The sequence below is a fragment of the Lontra canadensis genome, unplaced genomic scaffold (genome assembly GCF_010015895.1).
Source record: "Lontra canadensis isolate GAN:19392208 unplaced genomic scaffold, GSC_riverotter_1.0 scaffold194, whole genome shotgun sequence".
NCBI lineage: Eukaryota > Metazoa > Chordata > Mammalia > Carnivora > Mustelidae > Lontra > Lontra canadensis.
In genome coordinates this window covers 1,444,923-1,461,559 of record NW_022631188.1, presented here as the reverse complement: position 1 = coordinate 1,461,559, position 16,637 = coordinate 1,444,923, and the positions used below count along the sequence as shown (strand labels likewise).

Genomic DNA, 16,637 nt, shown 5'->3' with positions numbered 1-16,637 from the left:
ACAGTGGTCATCTCACAAATAACCCGACAGCCCAGCAGGCAGCGCAGTGCTCACTGCAGAGGTAGCTATGCTGTCCCCGCACAGTGCTATCCCGATACCCTCGACTGGACTCCCTGTGCTTTCATCCCCGTGACCAACATTATCCCTGTGGGGCAGGCTCTTGCCTGGAGTCTGTTATAAGAAATTCCAGATCCCTAGTCCATTTGGAACCCACTACTCAAGACTTGTCTTCCCTCTACCTCTAAACAGATGACCTGGCCTCTTGCTACCCACAGAAAGTAAGTCACAGGAAGGAAACTCCTTCCCTCAGTATCTATGTATTTTCCCTTGTACCTTAGTGCCTGGAAGTTTCTGCTACATTCACGTGTGAACGCTCTGAGGAAACAGTATCAGCCGGTGTGCTCCTGCCACAAGTTTCCCGGTTTTCTTATCTTCTCGAGCTACACCTTACCAATACATGTGATGGTTTGTGAGGCATGTCTCGTTTGGGACAGAACTTACCACTGTAAAAACATGATCAAAGAGAAAACCAACCGCGCCGCACACAGCCCCCGAGCTCGCTGCTGCGTTAAACCTACCCAAATACTGAAGGAGGCCGACGCGCACAACTGTCCTCTCTCGGCAATGCTTACAAACTCGGAATTCGGTCGAGTGCGGCTACCCACAGCTGCCGCCTCACGATTTCACTGCACCTGGCGGCCTCGCGCCCCAGAAAAAAGGCATGTGTCCCTGCTTTTGGAGAGTTTGCGTCAGCCCACTGCATGCGTACAGAAGACCTGTTAGCATGGCTGGGGGCTTCTCTCGTAAGAGCGAAAACCCTCTGCAGATGTCCTTCTGTTAGGAAAAGCAGGTAGTCATGTGAGCTTGCGCAGAAACGAAGTGGGGCGGCAGGTGCGTTTGGGAAATGGGTTGGGCTTTGGTGGATGTCCTGTGGGCTCACGCTAGGTTTCACAGGAATGCTCTTCCCTCAGAGAGCGGGTAGGGAGGCCTGTGCTCTGCATAAGAGCAGGGTCGAGTGAACATCAATCTGTGGGGGTCACCCACAAGGCCAGCGGCGTGGGGTGCTGCAGACGGGGCTGCACAGGCTGGCGGTCAGCCGCACATTCCATTAGGCGGGGCTGGTCACCGTCGGACACCTTTCCGAATACAGCCCTACAGATTTCTTTAGGCTCCAGCCCATTTTCTGGCGACTTGTTTGAACAGTTCTGGCTGGATGAGAGCTACAGTCTCACACCTTTGGTACCAGGGGCTTTATACTTTGTGGTGTTTCTTGATCCATTTTCACCTTCTACAAACTCCACTTCTCAGCTCAGCAGGGGAAGAACACCAGTAGAAGGACATTTCGTGATATTACAGCCTTCTATGCTACAAAGCCTCTCATTTATCCACTGGAACAACTGGTGAGGAAACTTTTGTTGTCTCCGTTCTAGACCCAAACTTACCTTCCTCATGCCAGCGGATATGTGGCCATGCTCGGGCCCGAACAAACCCCACAACTCTACACTCTGTGGGGCTAAGTCATAGCGCGCTCAAGGCTGACAACTTACTCTCCATCAGCAGGTAACAGAAATAGCACAGCCGCCTCACCTAGCATCCCTGCAAACCTTCGCTCCCCGACCTCCTCCTCCGGGAACCCTTTTATTCAGACTTGAATGTCACTTTATGATGCTGCCAGGTGCCTTGAGAGGAAGGCACAGAGTGACGTGTCCGGAAGGCACCAGAGAAAGTTCTAGAAAGGGGATGCATCAAGTCATGAATTTTACTGAGGGGTATCAGAAAACAAGTAAGTAAACAAAGATATATCAGTGCCTCCACTTAAATACAAGAACAAAGAAAGGCTGACTGTGCACATGGGAGGTAAGAAGTGAGTTTGCACTGAGTTTGCAGTGAGTTTACAGTGAGTTTGCAGTGAGTTTGCACTCTGGGGCCAGGCTCTCCTGGACACTGCTCTGCTTCCAGCAGTCAGCAAACGTCCTTCCTCCTTTCAACAGACCTCACAGAATGGGCTCGCAGCACACAATCACAGCGCCCCGAGAACTGCAAAAGCTCCGGGCTCACCTGACCTTCAGCTCAGTTCATGGTCCCAGGGGCCTGGGGTTGAGTCCCACGTCGGGCTCCCTGCAGGGGGCCTGTTTCTCCCTCTCCCTCTGCCGCTCCCCCTGCTTGTGCTCGCTCTCTCTCAAGCAAGTAAATAAAATCTTAAAAGAATACAAACAAAAGAAAAGCGTCAAGTGTGACTCATGCTTTAAGGGTGCTTGGCTTGGGGTAATTACGGTGTTGCTCATACATGGTCCGGGAGATAAAGGGTGAACTGCGCGTCGGGCAGAGATGATGGAATCAGGTTTAGCTGAACTGAGCCAAAAGCCCCAGACTTTGACTCCTAACTGTATGAGCTGGGAAACTGCCTTGCAATCACCAGTTGCTTTTCTACTAGATTTGGAGGAGAAAGAGGGGGCAGCTGACCTCACTAATGTGTCCAGAACTGAAAATCCTCGTGGTAAACAACCACTTAAGTTAAGTTGTATCCACACCCAGTGCAGGACTCGAACTCAGGACCCTGAGAGGAAGTGTCTCGGGCATCCCCAGTTATGTGGGACTTATCCTTGCCCTGCTGATTTGGGTTTCCACATCCCTTGCCCCTTGCACCCAGGCGATACAACCATGCAGGGCAGAGGATCTCCCACGGGACATGGAAACGGAAGGCCAGAGACACAGTCTGCAGCAGGCACAGCGAGTGGAGGGCGAACACAGAAGAGCCCCGTCACCGAGGAACGTTCCGCGGCACACTGCCAAGGTCGCAAGTGAACTGCTGGTCTGGGGGTGGGCGTGGGGACCACAACTGATGGAGAATGCTCTTTAGGCAGCCCCCACTCCTTATTCTCTACGCATCAACGATCACCCCTACCTTCCCAAAGTTTTGCTATCTGGTAAGAAAATGAACCGGAAATGAAATGAAATCCATAAATTTCATTCTGCTTGGGATGAAAACTCTTGCTCAGTGCACACGTTTGTCTTCTGACTCGTCAGTGAGGGTTGGGGCACATCTGCTTGAGAGGGTGAGTCCAGTTTGCATCTGAGCGGACCCAAACCTCGGGAAGACACTGCTTACATGGGCTGTGCGTCCTGTGGCTGCCCTCCTCACTCTGCCGGGCTGGGCTCGGGGTCCCTCCTTGGCACAGCACCGCACAGGCCTCCATCCTAACCCTGAGCACACTCCGTGTTTGGGGCGATCTATGCCATTACTTGTGGCCCAGTCAAGGGCCGGGACCTCTCATTCACTCACAAAACCTGGCCCACAGGAGGCTGTCAAAGTCCCTCACATAGACAGAACTGTAGGGTGCAAGCCAGACATGGAAGACCTGGTCAGTAGTCCAGTTTGGACTAGTAGTCCCATACAAACTGTACGGGACTATAGTCCCGTACAAACTGGTCAGTAGTCCAGTAGTCCAGACATGGAAGAAACTGGTCCCGTACAAACTGGTCCCGTACAAACTATAGTCCCGTACAAACTGGTCAGTAGTCCAGTAGTCCAGACATGGAAGACCTGGTCAGTAGTCCCGTACAAACAGGAACTGAAAGACCATAGACTGACCTACGACAACCTCAAGACAGCTGTCGTGGGCTGGGAGTGGGGCCTGAGCAGCGGCAGATCCCAGTTACTTCCTCACCATCATTGCCCGACGACATTCCGGCTGATGACACTGGACGTCAAGGATTCGCCAGGTGCACGAACACGAGGGAACGAAGACAGCTCCGCCAAGTTTCTAGCCCAGAGCTATCCGATATTCCGTATCTGATGCACACTCTCTGGGGACAGTTGGGAACTAGTACTAAAACCAAGAGTTCACTTAAGACACAGGGTTTTATTCTCAAAGCACTGAAACTTTACTAGTCTTTTATTTTTCCTATTTGGCTTCTCAGAAAGGGTGGCATGGTTAAGAATTTTCTTTGATGTGGTTTTATGATGGCAGGCACTTCTTCTCTATTCTTTTCCATAAGGATATTCACTTTAATCCGGCTTCTACCGCGTGGCTGGAAAAGGGGATACGCAGTCACACTTTCAAGCTCTTTGATCTCTCTCCTTGCTCTCCCACGCCTCTCTCGTGTTGGCAGATGGCTCTGGGTTTTCCTCAAGACTCGCTCCTTGCGCCTTTGCTCCGCGAGCTCTCTCCCCCGAAGCATGCGTTCCTGGTGACCTTGGATTTGCATCTGTTCCCTCTCGCTTACCTGCTTTCTTCTCTGGGCGCTCAGGACACCATGCTCTTCTGGCACAATTTTGGGGAACGTTGTCTCACTAGGGGGCCGTGGCAATTGTTTACCTGGTTTGTTCTTAGACTCTCTGACCCAACCTGCTCTCTGAATGTGCCTTTCTATGTGTTTCACCTCTCTCTCCGGAACCAAGTAATACTGCTTTGGTCTCTCTAGCCTGTGGGTCGTCTTCCCCTCCAATCTCTTCTTGACTTCATGGCCTGTCTCTTGCTCCTTCATCATGTCCATTATTCTCTTATTATAGTAAGACTCCGCTTTGGCCAGCCAGTGGTCAAGAGAAAGAGCTTGCTCCCTGCACAATGTTTCATATTCCTCGTGGTATTTCCGAGTTATCAGCTGTCTTGCCGCTGCTGTATGCACGCCACCCAGATTCTGTCAAAGTGAGGCACAGAATTTTATAAGGTGACCGTCTTTTTTTTTTTTTTTTTAAGATTTTATTTATTTATTTGACAGAGAGAGAGAGATCACAAGTAGGCAGAGAGGCAGACAGAGGGAGGGAGAAGCAGGCTCACTGCTGAGGAGAGAGCCCGATGCGGGGCTCGATCCCAGGACCCTGAGATCATGACCTGAGCTGAAGGCAGAGGCTTAACCCACTAAGCCACCCAGGCGCCCCGGTGACTGTCTTTTTAAACACATTTAAACAAGAGCTTCACCTCATCAGTGACACTGAGAAGATTTGCAGTCTCTTGTTTACTTTGGTGTTTAACAATTGTGATTTTTATTCCCATCACCCCAGGTGAAACTCTGAGCTCTCAGAGTTGAACTACCCACCACCACCATCAGTAACTACTTTTAAAAAAAGAGTATTGGGCATTTTGAACATAATACTGTTTTGCAAGTATGGATATAGCTAAACACATGTGCCAGGGTAGACCCCTCTGGGGAGGGGTCACCTGGGCAGGATTTTAAGCCTAAGGCCCCTTCTCCTAGTAGCTCCAAACTGTACAACGTGAAGATTATTTACCAAGATTTTTTTCTCCAGTGGGGACTGCTGACCTACGGCAATCCTAGGGTCTGTAGAGGTTTTCGCCCAGTCCAGACTGGAAGACAGAGAAAACAGAGGTAGATTAGAGCGTGGGAGGTGTCAGAAACTATCTACTCACATACCGACTGAACCAGGGTAACCAACTGTTTTGGTCAACGCCAAGGGTATGTCCCCTCGGAAAGAGAGATCCTGCTGCGAGGATCTCTTCCTCTGGGGAATTTAACAATAGCATCGAATCCTTTCACAGAAAGTAGGCACGCACATCTCCCGTGGACTCAAGAGGAACCATTCTGAATCTGGAATCTGGGCCTGGGAGAGGGAAGACGCAGGCTCCTGGGTGTGGCGCTGGGCAAGCTCGGCTGGGCTGGACTGCTCTGTCTCCCGGCCTCCTCTGTCTTCCGAGAGACTTCCAGAGTGCAGTGCTCTCGGTCCCTCCTCTCTCTGCAGCTTCTTGACCCGGGCCCTCTCCGCCTCTATCAGCACATACAGCATCTCTGCCTTCCAATGTTTGGTTCTGAAATTGTTACGTGATCACCTGCCCCTCTGCTTTCCTGCCTTATACTGCCACTTATCCTTCATCCTAAATCCATTGTGAAACTGTTCCCTGCTCAGCACCTGAGGGTGGGAATTTGTGGTTATCCTTTTTTTTTTTTTTTTTAATGGGCCAGGCTGATGGCAACACAAGTGAAGACTGCCAACTTTTTATGTGTCATCCCTGGTCTAATCTGAGTTTACTGTGAGGTCGTGTTGAAGCCACTGGGGATGCCTGGCATTTCATCTCTGTGCCTTTTGTACTGTTTATGGCAAAGAGCATGGGCTTTGAAGCCTGACAGGGCTACATCTGAATCCTAATCAAACCGCCTCTGAGGTGTGTGACTCCGGGCAAGTAACAATCTCAGTCAGCTTCATCATCTATAAAATGGACACGGAAAACAAACATCTGCTTCACAGGGTAATAAAGAACAAACGTACATTAGATGAAAGCGCCTGGCACAATGCTTGACATGTGGTAAGTTCTCAGTAAATGGCAGATAATTCCCCCCACAAGTCAAGCTCCTGATTCTATCAAGTCTTTCTGAAACAGTCTGTGTAACAATGATTTCTGTCTTCTTCTGAACACTTTTAATCATTACCTCTAAAACTCACTGGAAAATAATCAGGGTTTACACTGGTATACCTGTATTCCTCTATCATCTTTAACATTTTCACACTGAAATTTAGACTCTAAAAGGGTGTAACTTAAAATTTACATCTACAAATGTATTAGAATGAATCTGATACCAAATATTGGACCTCACAGACTTCTTAGACACATTCTTATTTGTCTAAGTAAATCTATTTTGATATTTAAAAAAATACAACCATCTTACTTTTCTCAGTATGTAGAACCTAGCACAGTACTGAACATTAGAGTACGCGACCCAAATTCTCAAAGTTCACGATTTGCTGATTACCCTTATCACAAATCTGAGCATCTCTCTGCTACATTCCCCATAACGCTGTATCCATCTATTTTTTTTTTAAAGATTTTATTTATTTATTTGAGAGAGAGCATGAGCGAGGAGGTCAGAGGGAGAAGCAGACTCCCCGTGGAGCTGGGCCTGATGCGGGACTCCATCCCGGGACTCCGGGACCATGACCTGAGCCGAAGGCTGTCGTCCAACCAACGGAGCCACCCAGGCATCCCCTGTATCCATCTTTTTGCTGAAACATTTGCCATTCACTCCCAAGGCACAGGTTTCTTTCCCGGGCCTGTCCTGGGCTCCCACACTTGGTCCGACCGGTGTACTCTCACTGCATTCTCGTTTGGTCTCTTTAAGGTCCCGTAACATTTTTCAACTTTGCAGCCCCAGCCTCAGCTTAATAAATACAGCTGGACTGAGTCTGTGCTGAGAAGTGGCCACGCCTTACAGCAGGCGGCACAAGGAAGGCCGCAGTCAACCCAGGGTGGACAGTCTCTGGATGCCCGTCCAACTAAAGTTAGAAAGGGGAACAAGCTCATTTCAACTTCCATTTTCAAAGGAGACACACAGGATAAAAACCGCCTGCCTCGTGGGCGGAACAGCAGACCTTCCTTTCTCACAGACACAATGACACCCGCGAAGGGAAATCGTGGGAACCCTCAGGAGCTTGCTGGCAGCTCCAACCCCATCACTATGGTCTGTCCATCACTGCAAAAAAGGCAGAGCGGGCCTCTGCCCAGCAGAGGCCACAACTTGTCTCTGAGGAGGGGCAGGGACGGCTCCAGAACCTTCCCCTGCAGGGAGAGCTTCGCACAGCTCCCCGGTCGGCCGGCGCTGGCGGGGCCAGCACGGAACTGGGAAACTCGGGGACAAGGGTCTACTCCAGCTGTAAGTCACAGACGAACGACAACAGCATGATTTTCTGAAGATACTGGCCCTCGTGTTTTGTAACTCTTGGATTAGGGAAACGTCAAGTCACCACGTGACGCAAGACGACCAGAATTCACTGACCGCTGCGCCAGAGCCGGGGGACGAGGCGGAGGGGGGACGAGGCGGAGGTGGATCCGCGAGCCAAAAGCCGAGCCGGGTCCCGGGGAAATGCACCAGGGCTGCCCCCCGACGGACGCCGGCCTGCCCGCCCTGTCCTCGACCCAGTCCCGAGCCTCCTCCCGGGAGTGGAGCTCCAGGCCCGGCCCGTCCTCCACCTCCGCCCGCCCCGCCTCCTCCCCGGAGGAGGCCCCGATGGGCCCGGCCCCCAGAGCACGCGAAGCCCCGAGAGGAGGCGGAGAGACCCTGCTCGGCCTCGGAGGCCCCGGGGCGCCGCCCCCGACAGAACCCCGCTCCGGGACTCGGGAAGGGCCGCAGGATTTCTAGGGCCAATGCCCCCGCGGCTGAGGGAACATTAACGCTCCAGGTGAGAGCTCCTCCCGGAGGGGCAGCAACCGAGGCCACGCGCCCATTACCGTCCTCCCCGGCCGGCCTCCGCCGCCACCACAGGCAGCGCTCTCCCACCCGCTAGGCTCCGCGGCGCGCGGCGACGGACTATGACGTCACGGCCAATGGCGAGCCGGCGCGGCGGACGCTCTGGCTCGCCCCGCGCGGAGCCGGCGCGCTCGTCTGCTCTGGAGGACCGCACGCGGCCTGCGGTTCTAGACACTAAGCCCCGCGCGTGCAGGGAGTGGGGCTCGCGCTGCCGCCGCTCTCTCGGTCCGGCGGAGGGGCCGCTCTCCGTCCCTCCGCACCCGGTACGGCATGGACGGCGCCCGCTCCGGCTCCAGGTTCCAGTCGGACCTGGACTTCTGTCCGGATTGCGGCTCCGTCCTGCCGCTGCCCGGGGCGCAGGACACGGTCACCTGTGTTCGCTGCGGCTTCCGCGTCCCGGTGCGAGGTGAGCGGCCCCGGGGGGTGGCGGGGGCGGCGGGCGGGCCTGACGCCGGGGGCCCCGGGTGGGAGCCTGCGGGGAGGACGGCGCGAGTGCCCACAGCCGTGCTTCCCGCCCGCGCAGACTTCGAGGGGAAGGTCGTGAACACCTGCGTCGTGTTCAACAAGCCGGGGACGGCCGCGCCTGTGCCGGCGGAGGAAGGGTCCGAGTTCCAGGGACCCGTGGTGAGCTAATGACCCCATTGGGAGGGCGGCGAGGACGTGCAGGGGTGATTGCCGAGGTCTGGCGGGAAGCAGCCGGGTGGAGTGTGACGTGTGATTCCCGCAGGCAGCCCGGGGTAGGGATGGGACGGGGCCTCCCTGACACGGCCTCCCCGCGCCTGTTCCTGGCCAGGTTGACAGGCGCTGCTCTCGATGTGGCCACGAAGGAATGGCCTACCACACCCGACAGATGCGCTCGGCCGACGAGGGGCAGACGGTCTTCTACACCTGTACCCACTGCAGGTGCACACCCTTCCCCGTGTCCCCGCCCTTTGTGAGCTGCTGGTTCACTGAGCGTCTCCACTGATTTCCTCCGCGTACCGAAGAAACGGGTATTTCCTTTGGCCCCATCCCTCTCCACGGTTCAGCTAACAGGGAGGTTTGGGGCCTGTAAAATGAACAGTTTTCTTAATCTGTTTATAGCCAGTGAACTAAGCCTTTTAAAGTGTTTGAAAGGAAATGAAAACATACAGAAGGCAAGTACTGCTCAGTGGTCAGCCTGTCATGGTTGGAATCTCTCACTGGTTCAAGGTAGTCTTTCTTTCCTGAGAATTAATCACATGTCACTTCAAGAACCGGGCAGCTCCAAATGGGTTTAAGAACGCTTTGTCTTGGGGCACCTGGGGGGCTCAGTCGGTTAAGCCTCTGCCTTCAGCTCAGGTCCTGATCGGGGGTCCTGGGACCCAGCCCCTCCTCAGGCTTCCTGCTCAGCGGGAAGCCTTCTTCCTTTTTCTCTATCCCTCTCCCCACTCGTTCTCTCTCAAATAAATAAAATCTTTAAATAAATAAATTCGTCCTTTTATTTTTTTTTAAAGTAGACTCCACATGGTGCCTACTCAGGACCCTGAGATCAAGACCGGAGCTGAGGTCAAGAGTCAGATGCTTAACCTACCGAGCCACCCAGGCACCCTCTTCCTTTTATTCTTAAAATATGTATTACATTTAAGTATATTAAATAAGAGTATTTATATTCTATGTCTGATAATTCTGATACCCATAGTTGTGGGTCTGATGCTGCTATTTGTTGTTCCTGGTAACTGACTCATGGTGCTTTTTTTCTTTTTACTTATTTACTTCTTTAGTCATCATTTGTTGAGTTATGTATGTCTATATGTAATCTCTACACTGAATAGTTCTGTTTGTTTTTTTTTTAAAGATTGATTTATTTGAGAGAGTGGGGGTAGGCAGGGTACAGACAGGAGAGAGAGATGTCTCCCTGCTGAGCATGGAGCCTGATTATCTCACGACCCCGAGAACATGACCTGAGCTGAAATCAAGATTAGGCAGCTTAACCCGCTGGGCTACCCAGGTGTCCCAACTTTTTTTTTTTTTTTTAAATGAACAAGTTTTTAATTTTTATGAGGTCCAGTTTATCCCTTTCCTTTTTTCATTCTTTGTCTAATGGCACGTGGCTCTTTGTGTCCTAAGATATCATTTGCATATACTTTATATTTCATTAGATATATTTTGGAATGCTTATATATATTTTTACTTTTTATTTAAATTCAATTAATGAACATATAGTGTATTTTTAGTTTCACAGGTAGAGCTCAGTGATTCATCAGTCATTGACCAGTCCTGATTACCTCACATGCCCTCCTTAATGTCCATCACCCAGTTTCCCCATCCCCCCACCCCCTCCCCTCCAGCAGCCCTCAGTTTGTTTCCTGTAGTTAAGAGTCTCTTATGATTTGTGTGCCTCTCTGTTTTCATCTCATTTTGTTTTTCCTTCCCTTCCCATATGTTCATGTTTTGTTTCTTATATTTCACATATGAGTGAAATTGTATGGTATTTGTGTTTCTCTGCTTGACTTATTTCACTCAGCATAATCCCCTCCAGTTCCATCCGTGTCGATGCAAATGGTGGGTATTCATCCTTTCTGATGGCTGAGTAGTAGTTCTATGTATATATGAACTACATCTTCTTTATCCATTCATCTGTTGAAGGACATCTCAGCTCCTTCCGCAGTTTGGCTATTGTGGACATTGCTGCTATAAACATTCAGGTGCATATACCCCTTCAGATCCCTACATTTGTATCTTTAGGGTAAATACCCAGTAGTGCAATTGCTGGGTCGTAGGGTAGCTCTACTTTCAACTTTTTGAGGAACCTCCATGCTGTTTTCCAGAGTGGTTGCACCACCTTGCATTCCCACCAACAGTGTAGGAGGGTTCCTCTTTCTCCGCATCCTCACCAGCATCTGTCGTTTCCTGACTTGTTAATTCTAGCCATTCTGACTGGTATAAGGTGGTATTTCATTATGGTTCATTAGATATATTTTTAATACAGCATTTTTAGTTGTCTTGAATATGAAGGATTGTTTAGGGGAGCTAGTCTTCCACATAGTCATAAATAAAACTCCCTCCTTGATTCTTCAAATGAATGTCTTATCTTACACGGCTAGAACCTCTATGCTTATTTAAATATAATGAGTCCTTTCTTTCTCTGTAGGTTCCAGGAGAAGGAAGACTCTTGATTTTTTTTCCAAGCAACGCAACAATTCTCCCTCGGATGGTGAGGGATATTGGGTTCTTAAGATCCTTTGTCCATCCTAGTTGCAATGTTTTGCTCCCATAGAAGGAAGTTATCATGTGGGGATTACCATTGTCCCTAGAGTACACCTACTCTAGTTGAGTTTCTTATCAAGGTTCTATTTTTCTATATATGCCAGACATATGTATATTATTTATAATCTGTCTTGTTCCAAAAGGAATTTAAATGAATTTACAGAGATATATTTGTTCTTTCAATAAGTATATCAGCTACAAAAAATACATATAAATTAGTATATGAGAAAGAAAAAGAAAAAAAAAGTATAAAAAATGGAGGCAGGAATGAGACTAATAGAAAAAGTAATTTTAAGTATTCCACCACTAAATCTATTTGGTTCCTGAGTTTAGAGAAACAAAATGTAGGAATCTGGATAGTGGGAGATTGAACAAATAATTTAACCAGATCTCTTTGATGTGAGCTTAGACAACAAAAAATCTGATACTAAGGGATACCAGTATGTGCTTACTACAGTTGGACATTTTGGAAAAAAAAATTTTTATTGCTGTTGAGATAAATGTAATATATATTCATTGTAATAGATTCATATGTAGAAAGATGGGGGGGGAAGAGTAAAAAATACAAGGAATCCCACTTCAGAGAGATACTTGGTTTTTTTTTTAATGGGTTTTACTATACATGCCGAGTTGTATCTTGCTTTTTATCAGTTTGCCCAAAAACTTGAAAGGGAAACACTTTGTAGTCCGGGCACAATAAACATACTCAGATGTACTCCGGGAGTTTGTGTTTTTGCATTCCTTGCTTCACTGTGATGCCCTTGACATGTTCAGAGCTCTCAGACTCACCGTGTGGGGTTTGGCCCCTGGCCACGGGGACGGGTGGGCAGGCGGGACTCTGCCGCCGCTGGATTTGGGGTCCGAAATCCGGAACAAACACGCTGCGCGTGTGTCCAGCGCACTTCCAGCCTTCCCCGGCCCCTAGCGCCGCCTACGTCTGGTCCCGGGCTCCCCGCCCAGCCGCCTCGGCAGCCAGTGCGCTCTGCCGGCCCCCAGCACCCGCCCCCACCTTGCTTCTGGGACACTGGCAGGTGCTCCTGTGAGAGCATCCCATCGCCACCCGACGAAGTGGGCAATACAGTGTCCTGTCCGCCAGGCCCCGGCAGACCGGGTGGGGGCTCCTAGGCGCGGTCTGGGGACAGCCCGAGCAGAAGCCTTAAAAAGCACCCGCCCCGGCGCCCGCAGACCCGCGCGGGACCAGAGCCCTCCCCGGATCAGGTGCGTGCACCTGCTGCTGGGGTCTGAGCCCCATTCCCACGAGAAGCCGGGAAACCGAAGCAGGCGCTGCGTGCGTCTCACAGCAGCCGCGGGCCGCGGGGCGTGGTACACGCGGCCCCACCCGAGCCCTGCAGCCCCGCCCACGTGCCGCGCCCCGCCTGCAGCCTCTCCGAACCGCCCCTCCGCAGCGCCTCCGCTGCGCGTGCGCGTGCGCCTGTTGCGTGCGCGTGCGCCTGTTGCGTGCGCGTGCGCGTGCGCCTGTTGCGTGCGCGTGCGCCTGTTGCGTGCGCGTGCGCGTGCGCCTGTTGCCGGCGCTCCACAGCCGCAGTGCCGCCGCTTCCGCCAAGTCTGGGGCTGCCTCTTGCGGCGCCTGCGCACCTTCACGTGACGGCGGAACTACTCTGGCGACGCGTGCGCTTAGACGCCTTTAGTGCCCGGGAAGGGAAAAGGGGACCTACAGAGTGCGTCACACCCGGAAGCAGAGAGCCGGAAGTGGGGTTGGACAGGTTATCCCCTGGGGTGGGGAAGCGAAGGCCCAGGAGGAGGGGGTAAAAAGAAGGTGGAGGATCCTGGCTGCTACTCTGAACCCGATCCCGATTGTCTTAGACCCCAGAGACCCAGAGAAAGGGAAGGGCGTCTCCTCCCCCTTCCTCCCCTCCTCCCTCTCCTCAGCCTTAGCCATGGCCGAGGCAGGGGCCGGGCTGAGTGAGACCGTCACTGAGACAACGGTTACCGTGACAACCGAGCCCGTGAGAAAGGCGGGGGGGGCGGTGCTCCTCGGGGTCTTCGGGAGAGGCCGGGAGGGAGCGGCTGGGGCTCTGGGAGGAGCGGGCTGACCCCTGGGGTCGGGAGACGTGCACGGTGTGCGGGACTTGCGCAGTGGCCAGGATGGTGCAGGAGACCGGCCAGGCGGCGTGGAATAGGGTCGGAGTGGGGATGCGGGGTATGCTGCCCGGGGTGGGGACACGGAGCAGGACCAGACTGGGGGTGCGGGGGATGCTGCCTGGGGTGGGGACAGGGAATAGGGAGTCAGAGAGGGGACATGGAGCAGGGTCAGAGTGGGGATGCGGGGGATGCTGTCCGGGCAGACGACATAGAGTAGGGTCCGAGTGGGATGTGGGTGATGCTGCCCAGGGTGGGGACATGGAGCAGAGTCCGAGTGGGGATGTGGGGGATGCTGCCCAGGGTGGTGGTGAGACCCAAGCATGGGACGTGGGGGACTGAGGAGCAAGGGAGGTGCTGGGGGACGATGAAGGATTCTGTGAGAAAGCATGGCTGGGGGGCGCCTGGGTGGCTCAGTGGGTTGAGCCTCTGCCTTTGGCTCAGGTCATGATCTCGGGGTCCTGGGATGGATCCCCGCATCGGGCTCTCTACTCAGCACGGAGCCTGCTTCTCCCCCTCTCTCTGCCTGCCTCTCTGCCTACTTGTGATTTCTGTCAAATAAATAAATAAAATCTTAAAAAAAAAAAAAAAAGAAAGAAAGCATGGCTGGAGGCCCGCTGGAGGGCAGTTTGCCCAGAAGCACACTTGTCAATAAGTATTTGTTGAATGGTGACTCTAAAAGGAAATAGAAGAAAGGAGAGAACAAGACAGAGGAGGTGGAGATAGTATTTTGAGAAAACAGAAGAGATGAAAATAGAGAAAGGAGTAGCATTTTGCAAAAAATAGGTTAAGTTGCTTTCAAAGGGCGGAGGTGTCTTGGGCTTCAGAGCCCCTGGGTTAAGGGTGTTTCGAATGATAGAGATGCCAGGGTGCTAGGGAGTAGGTGGGCAGGAAGCGGGGGGCGCAGGCTTGAGAGAGGTCTGGAAAAAGGGAGATCAAGAGTGGGTATGGGGGACTGAGTGAATAATATTCAAGTATTAAGACCACCAAGGATAATTTGGGGAGGAAGACAGAAACAGGGAGGATTATGTTTTCGTTTGAAGAGTTGTTGGGACCTTCCTTAGGTTAGGAATTGTGTCTTCTCTGTGTCTGAGCAGTAATGGAGAACATTCGATTCCCCAGGAATTCCTGGAGGGCAAAGACCTGTCGTGTTCTGTCCCCTCCCAGCATGCAGCTCCTCTGCTGCCATGTCTGTGCCTCTGCTTGAACTGGGGCCTGGAAGAGAGGAGGCCCCCTGGAGGGAGTGGGAAAGATCAGCCCTGGGGAACTAGATAGGTATGCCCATCCCTCTTCACCTTCCAGGAGAACCGGAGCCTGACCATCAAGCTTCGGAAACGGAAGCCAGAGAAAAAGGTAGAATGGACAAGTGACACTGTGGACAACGAACACATGGGCCGCCGCTCATCAAAATGTGAGTGATCGTTGGCCACCAGCAGCCACAGTGCTCTGGCGCGGCCTGCGGTCCTGTCCCTGGCTTCAGGGAGATGAGGTTCAAGTAGAGGGAGTGAGGTGGGAATATGCCGAGGCCTGAAGGCAAGAGGTATCAGAACCAGGGAGAAGTGGAGCGTTGGGTTCCTGGCAGAAAGGACAGGGGTTTGGGTGCCTCAGCCACAGGGGGTGGCCCTGGGGAAGCTGGATCCTGGAAGGGAGAAGGAGCCAATGGTGGAAGTAGGACTTTTTACTGAGATCCATGGGAGTGGAAGCAACTGTACATCCATCCTAACTTTTGCTCCTTTTTTACCGGGCTCCTCCTTCCAAATCCAGGCTGCTGTATTTACGAGAAACCTCGGGCCTTTGGCGAGAGCTCCACGGAGAGTGATGAGGAGGAAGAGGAGGGCTGTGGTCATACACACTGTGTACGGGGCCACCGCAAAGGACGGCGTCGTGCAACCCCAGGACCGAGCCCCAGTACCCCTCCCCAGCCTCCTGACCCCTCCCAGCCCCCTCCAGGGCCAATGCAGCACTAAATTCCTCTGTCCCCCACCATTCCTGTGTCTGTCTGGCCCTGAATGTATTCATGTGGCTACCTGGGGATTAAACCCATGGTTTGATCCCTCCTCCAGCCCCCTCCTCCCCTCTCCTCTGCCTGATGAAGGGAAGGGGGAGAGGAGGGTAGACAGAGATCCTGGAATTCTGACTTGCTGCTACTCCAGAACCCAGACTTCTGGGTTCCCCCAGCACTCATTTCTCCTTCCAGTACTCATCCTCTGTTCTCCAGGGATCCAGGCACCTTGGTCCCAGTCTGTCCCCGTTGTTCTCACTGCCAAACTGTCTGTCCTGGGATGCAATTATCTTGGCCCCTTGCATTCTCCCCTTGAGTCCCAAACACTTAACTTGGGTTTTCAGCAGCCCTAGCTTTCACTGCCAGGGGTCCCAGTCAGATTGGGGGCAGTCTTGTCCCAGCTATGCTTGTTAATCCTGGCTCTGAGGTCTTCCAGGAATGGACTTATATAATCGGAACTTCTAGTCCTTGCTTGTGGGATGGGAGGCCTCGTGGGAGACCTCAGCGCTCTCAGGGAGCTCCCAGCCCTTCCCTTCTCCTGCCCTCCGGAGGAGTTGGGAAAGGGGTCTTTGCTTTCTCACTGTTAATGGGAAATGGAAAAGGAAACAGTCATGGCCTCTTCTCATCCTTCTCATAGGATACAGGATTTCCAACAAAGCCATCTTGAAGACTGGTCACTTAGAGCCCACTGTCTCCTCCGTCTTCTGGCTTCAGAGACAGATCCAGCATAGTGTCAGGGCCCTGGGTCCCTAGGAGAGGAAGGAAAAGAGAGGGAGCAAAGAGATGGGGATATGTCCCCTATACTACACTCTTACCCTTCCTTCCTAGGCTTTGATGTTTCTGCCAGCCCAGATGTCCAGCTCTCAGCCCTCCCCACTCCTTACTGGGATCTTGCCATCATTTTCTCGGCTTCTTGCCATGCACAGTTGCAAAGATGAGTCAAAAACGTACCACCACTGAGATCTCATTTATTGCCACAGATGCACAAAATAAATAACCCAGCATCATAAAACGTGTTAAATATGGGCCCATTTATACATATGGAGAAAGATGTGAAGCCGTAGATGAGGAACAGCTTGGGTGTCTGGGCCATTCCCAGGTAGAGGAG

At 52.3% G+C, this 16,637-nt stretch overlaps 3 protein-coding genes across 7 annotated transcripts; 2 read left to right on the top strand and 1 right to left on the bottom strand.

Annotated features, from left to right (window-relative positions):
- Nucleotides 1-3,843: 3,843 nt before the first annotated feature.
- On the bottom strand, nucleotides 3,844-8,243 carry LOC116861236 (putative uncharacterized protein ZNRD1-AS1). 3 transcript variants are annotated; one of them, XR_004381448.1, is made up of 3 exons: nucleotides 8,181-8,243; nucleotides 5,234-5,309; nucleotides 3,844-4,641 (listed from the first exon to the last, which is right to left on the bottom strand). XR_004381448.1 is itself a non-coding variant. In XM_032847778.1 (3 exons), exons 1-3 carry the CDS (start codon nucleotides 5,744-5,746, stop codon nucleotides 3,889-3,891), a joined length of 1,059 nt encoding a protein of 352 aa, XP_032703669.1. In that variant the 5' UTR covers nucleotides 5,747-5,790; the 3' UTR covers nucleotides 3,844-3,888. The 3 variants fall into 3 exon arrangements, 1 of the variants encoding a protein (XP_032703669.1); XR_004381449.1 differs by lacking the exon at nucleotides 8,181-8,243 and adding an exon at nucleotides 7,729-7,763; XM_032847778.1 differs by lacking the exon at nucleotides 8,181-8,243 and adding an exon at nucleotides 5,517-5,790.
- Nucleotides 8,244-8,406: 163 nt separating this feature from the next.
- Nucleotides 8,407-11,975, top strand: ZNRD1 (zinc ribbon domain containing 1). The gene is made up of 4 exons (XM_032847784.1): nucleotides 8,407-8,605; nucleotides 8,723-8,823; nucleotides 8,993-9,102; nucleotides 11,312-11,975. Exons 1-4 carry the CDS (start codon nucleotides 8,470-8,472, stop codon nucleotides 11,334-11,336), a joined length of 372 nt encoding a protein of 123 aa, XP_032703675.1. The 5' UTR covers nucleotides 8,407-8,469; the 3' UTR covers nucleotides 11,337-11,975.
- A 1,182-nt stretch (nucleotides 11,976-13,157) lies between these two features.
- Nucleotides 13,158-16,536, top strand: PPP1R11 (protein phosphatase 1 regulatory inhibitor subunit 11). Of its 3 annotated transcripts, XM_032847782.1 has the most exons (4): nucleotides 13,158-13,394; nucleotides 14,830-14,938; nucleotides 15,292-15,383; nucleotides 16,358-16,536. In XM_032847782.1, exons 1-4 carry the CDS (start codon nucleotides 13,326-13,328, stop codon nucleotides 16,487-16,489), a joined length of 402 nt encoding a protein of 133 aa, XP_032703673.1. In that variant the 5' UTR covers nucleotides 13,158-13,325; the 3' UTR covers nucleotides 16,490-16,536. The 3 variants fall into 3 exon arrangements, with proteins under 3 accessions (XP_032703673.1, XP_032703674.1, XP_032703672.1); XM_032847783.1 differs by having other exon boundaries at nucleotides 15,292-16,457; XM_032847781.1 differs by lacking the exon at nucleotides 13,158-13,394 and adding an exon at nucleotides 14,681-14,716 and having other exon boundaries at nucleotides 15,292-16,457.
- Nucleotides 16,537-16,637: the final 101 nt, after the last annotated feature.

Bases quoted from the DNA above. Each gene is read 5' to 3' on its own strand.
- LOC116861236 (XM_032847778.1), bottom strand. From the start codon at position 5,746: ATGCTGTATGTGCTGATAGAGGCGGAGAGGGCCCGGGTCAAGAAGCTG. The intron at 5,310-5,516 runs GTGCGTGCCTAC...TCTGTCTTCCAG, and splicing joins CTCTTGAGTCCACGGGAGAT to TCTGGACTGGGCGAAAACCT. The intron at 4,642-5,233 runs GTAAATAATCTT...TCACTTTGACAG, and splicing joins CACTGGAGAAAAAAATCTTG to AATCTGGGTGGCGTGCATAC.
- PPP1R11 (XM_032847782.1), top strand. From the start codon at position 13,326: ATGGCCGAGGCAGGGGCCGGGCTGAGTGAGACCGTCACTGAGACAACG. The intron at 13,395-14,829 runs GTGAGAAAGGCG...TTCACCTTCCAG, and splicing joins TTACCGTGACAACCGAGCCC to GAGAACCGGAGCCTGACCAT. The intron at 14,939-15,291 runs GTGAGTGATCGT...TTCCAAATCCAG, and splicing joins GGGCCGCCGCTCATCAAAAT to GCTGCTGTATTTACGAGAAA.
- ZNRD1 (XM_032847784.1), top strand. From the start codon at position 8,470: ATGGACGGCGCCCGCTCCGGCTCCAGGTTCCAGTCGGACCTGGACTTC. The intron at 8,824-8,992 runs GTGAGCTAATGA...GTTCCTGGCCAG, and splicing joins CCGAGTTCCAGGGACCCGTG to GTTGACAGGCGCTGCTCTCG. The intron at 9,103-11,311 runs GTGCACACCCTT...CTTTCTCTGTAG, and splicing joins TACACCTGTACCCACTGCAG to GTTCCAGGAGAAGGAAGACT.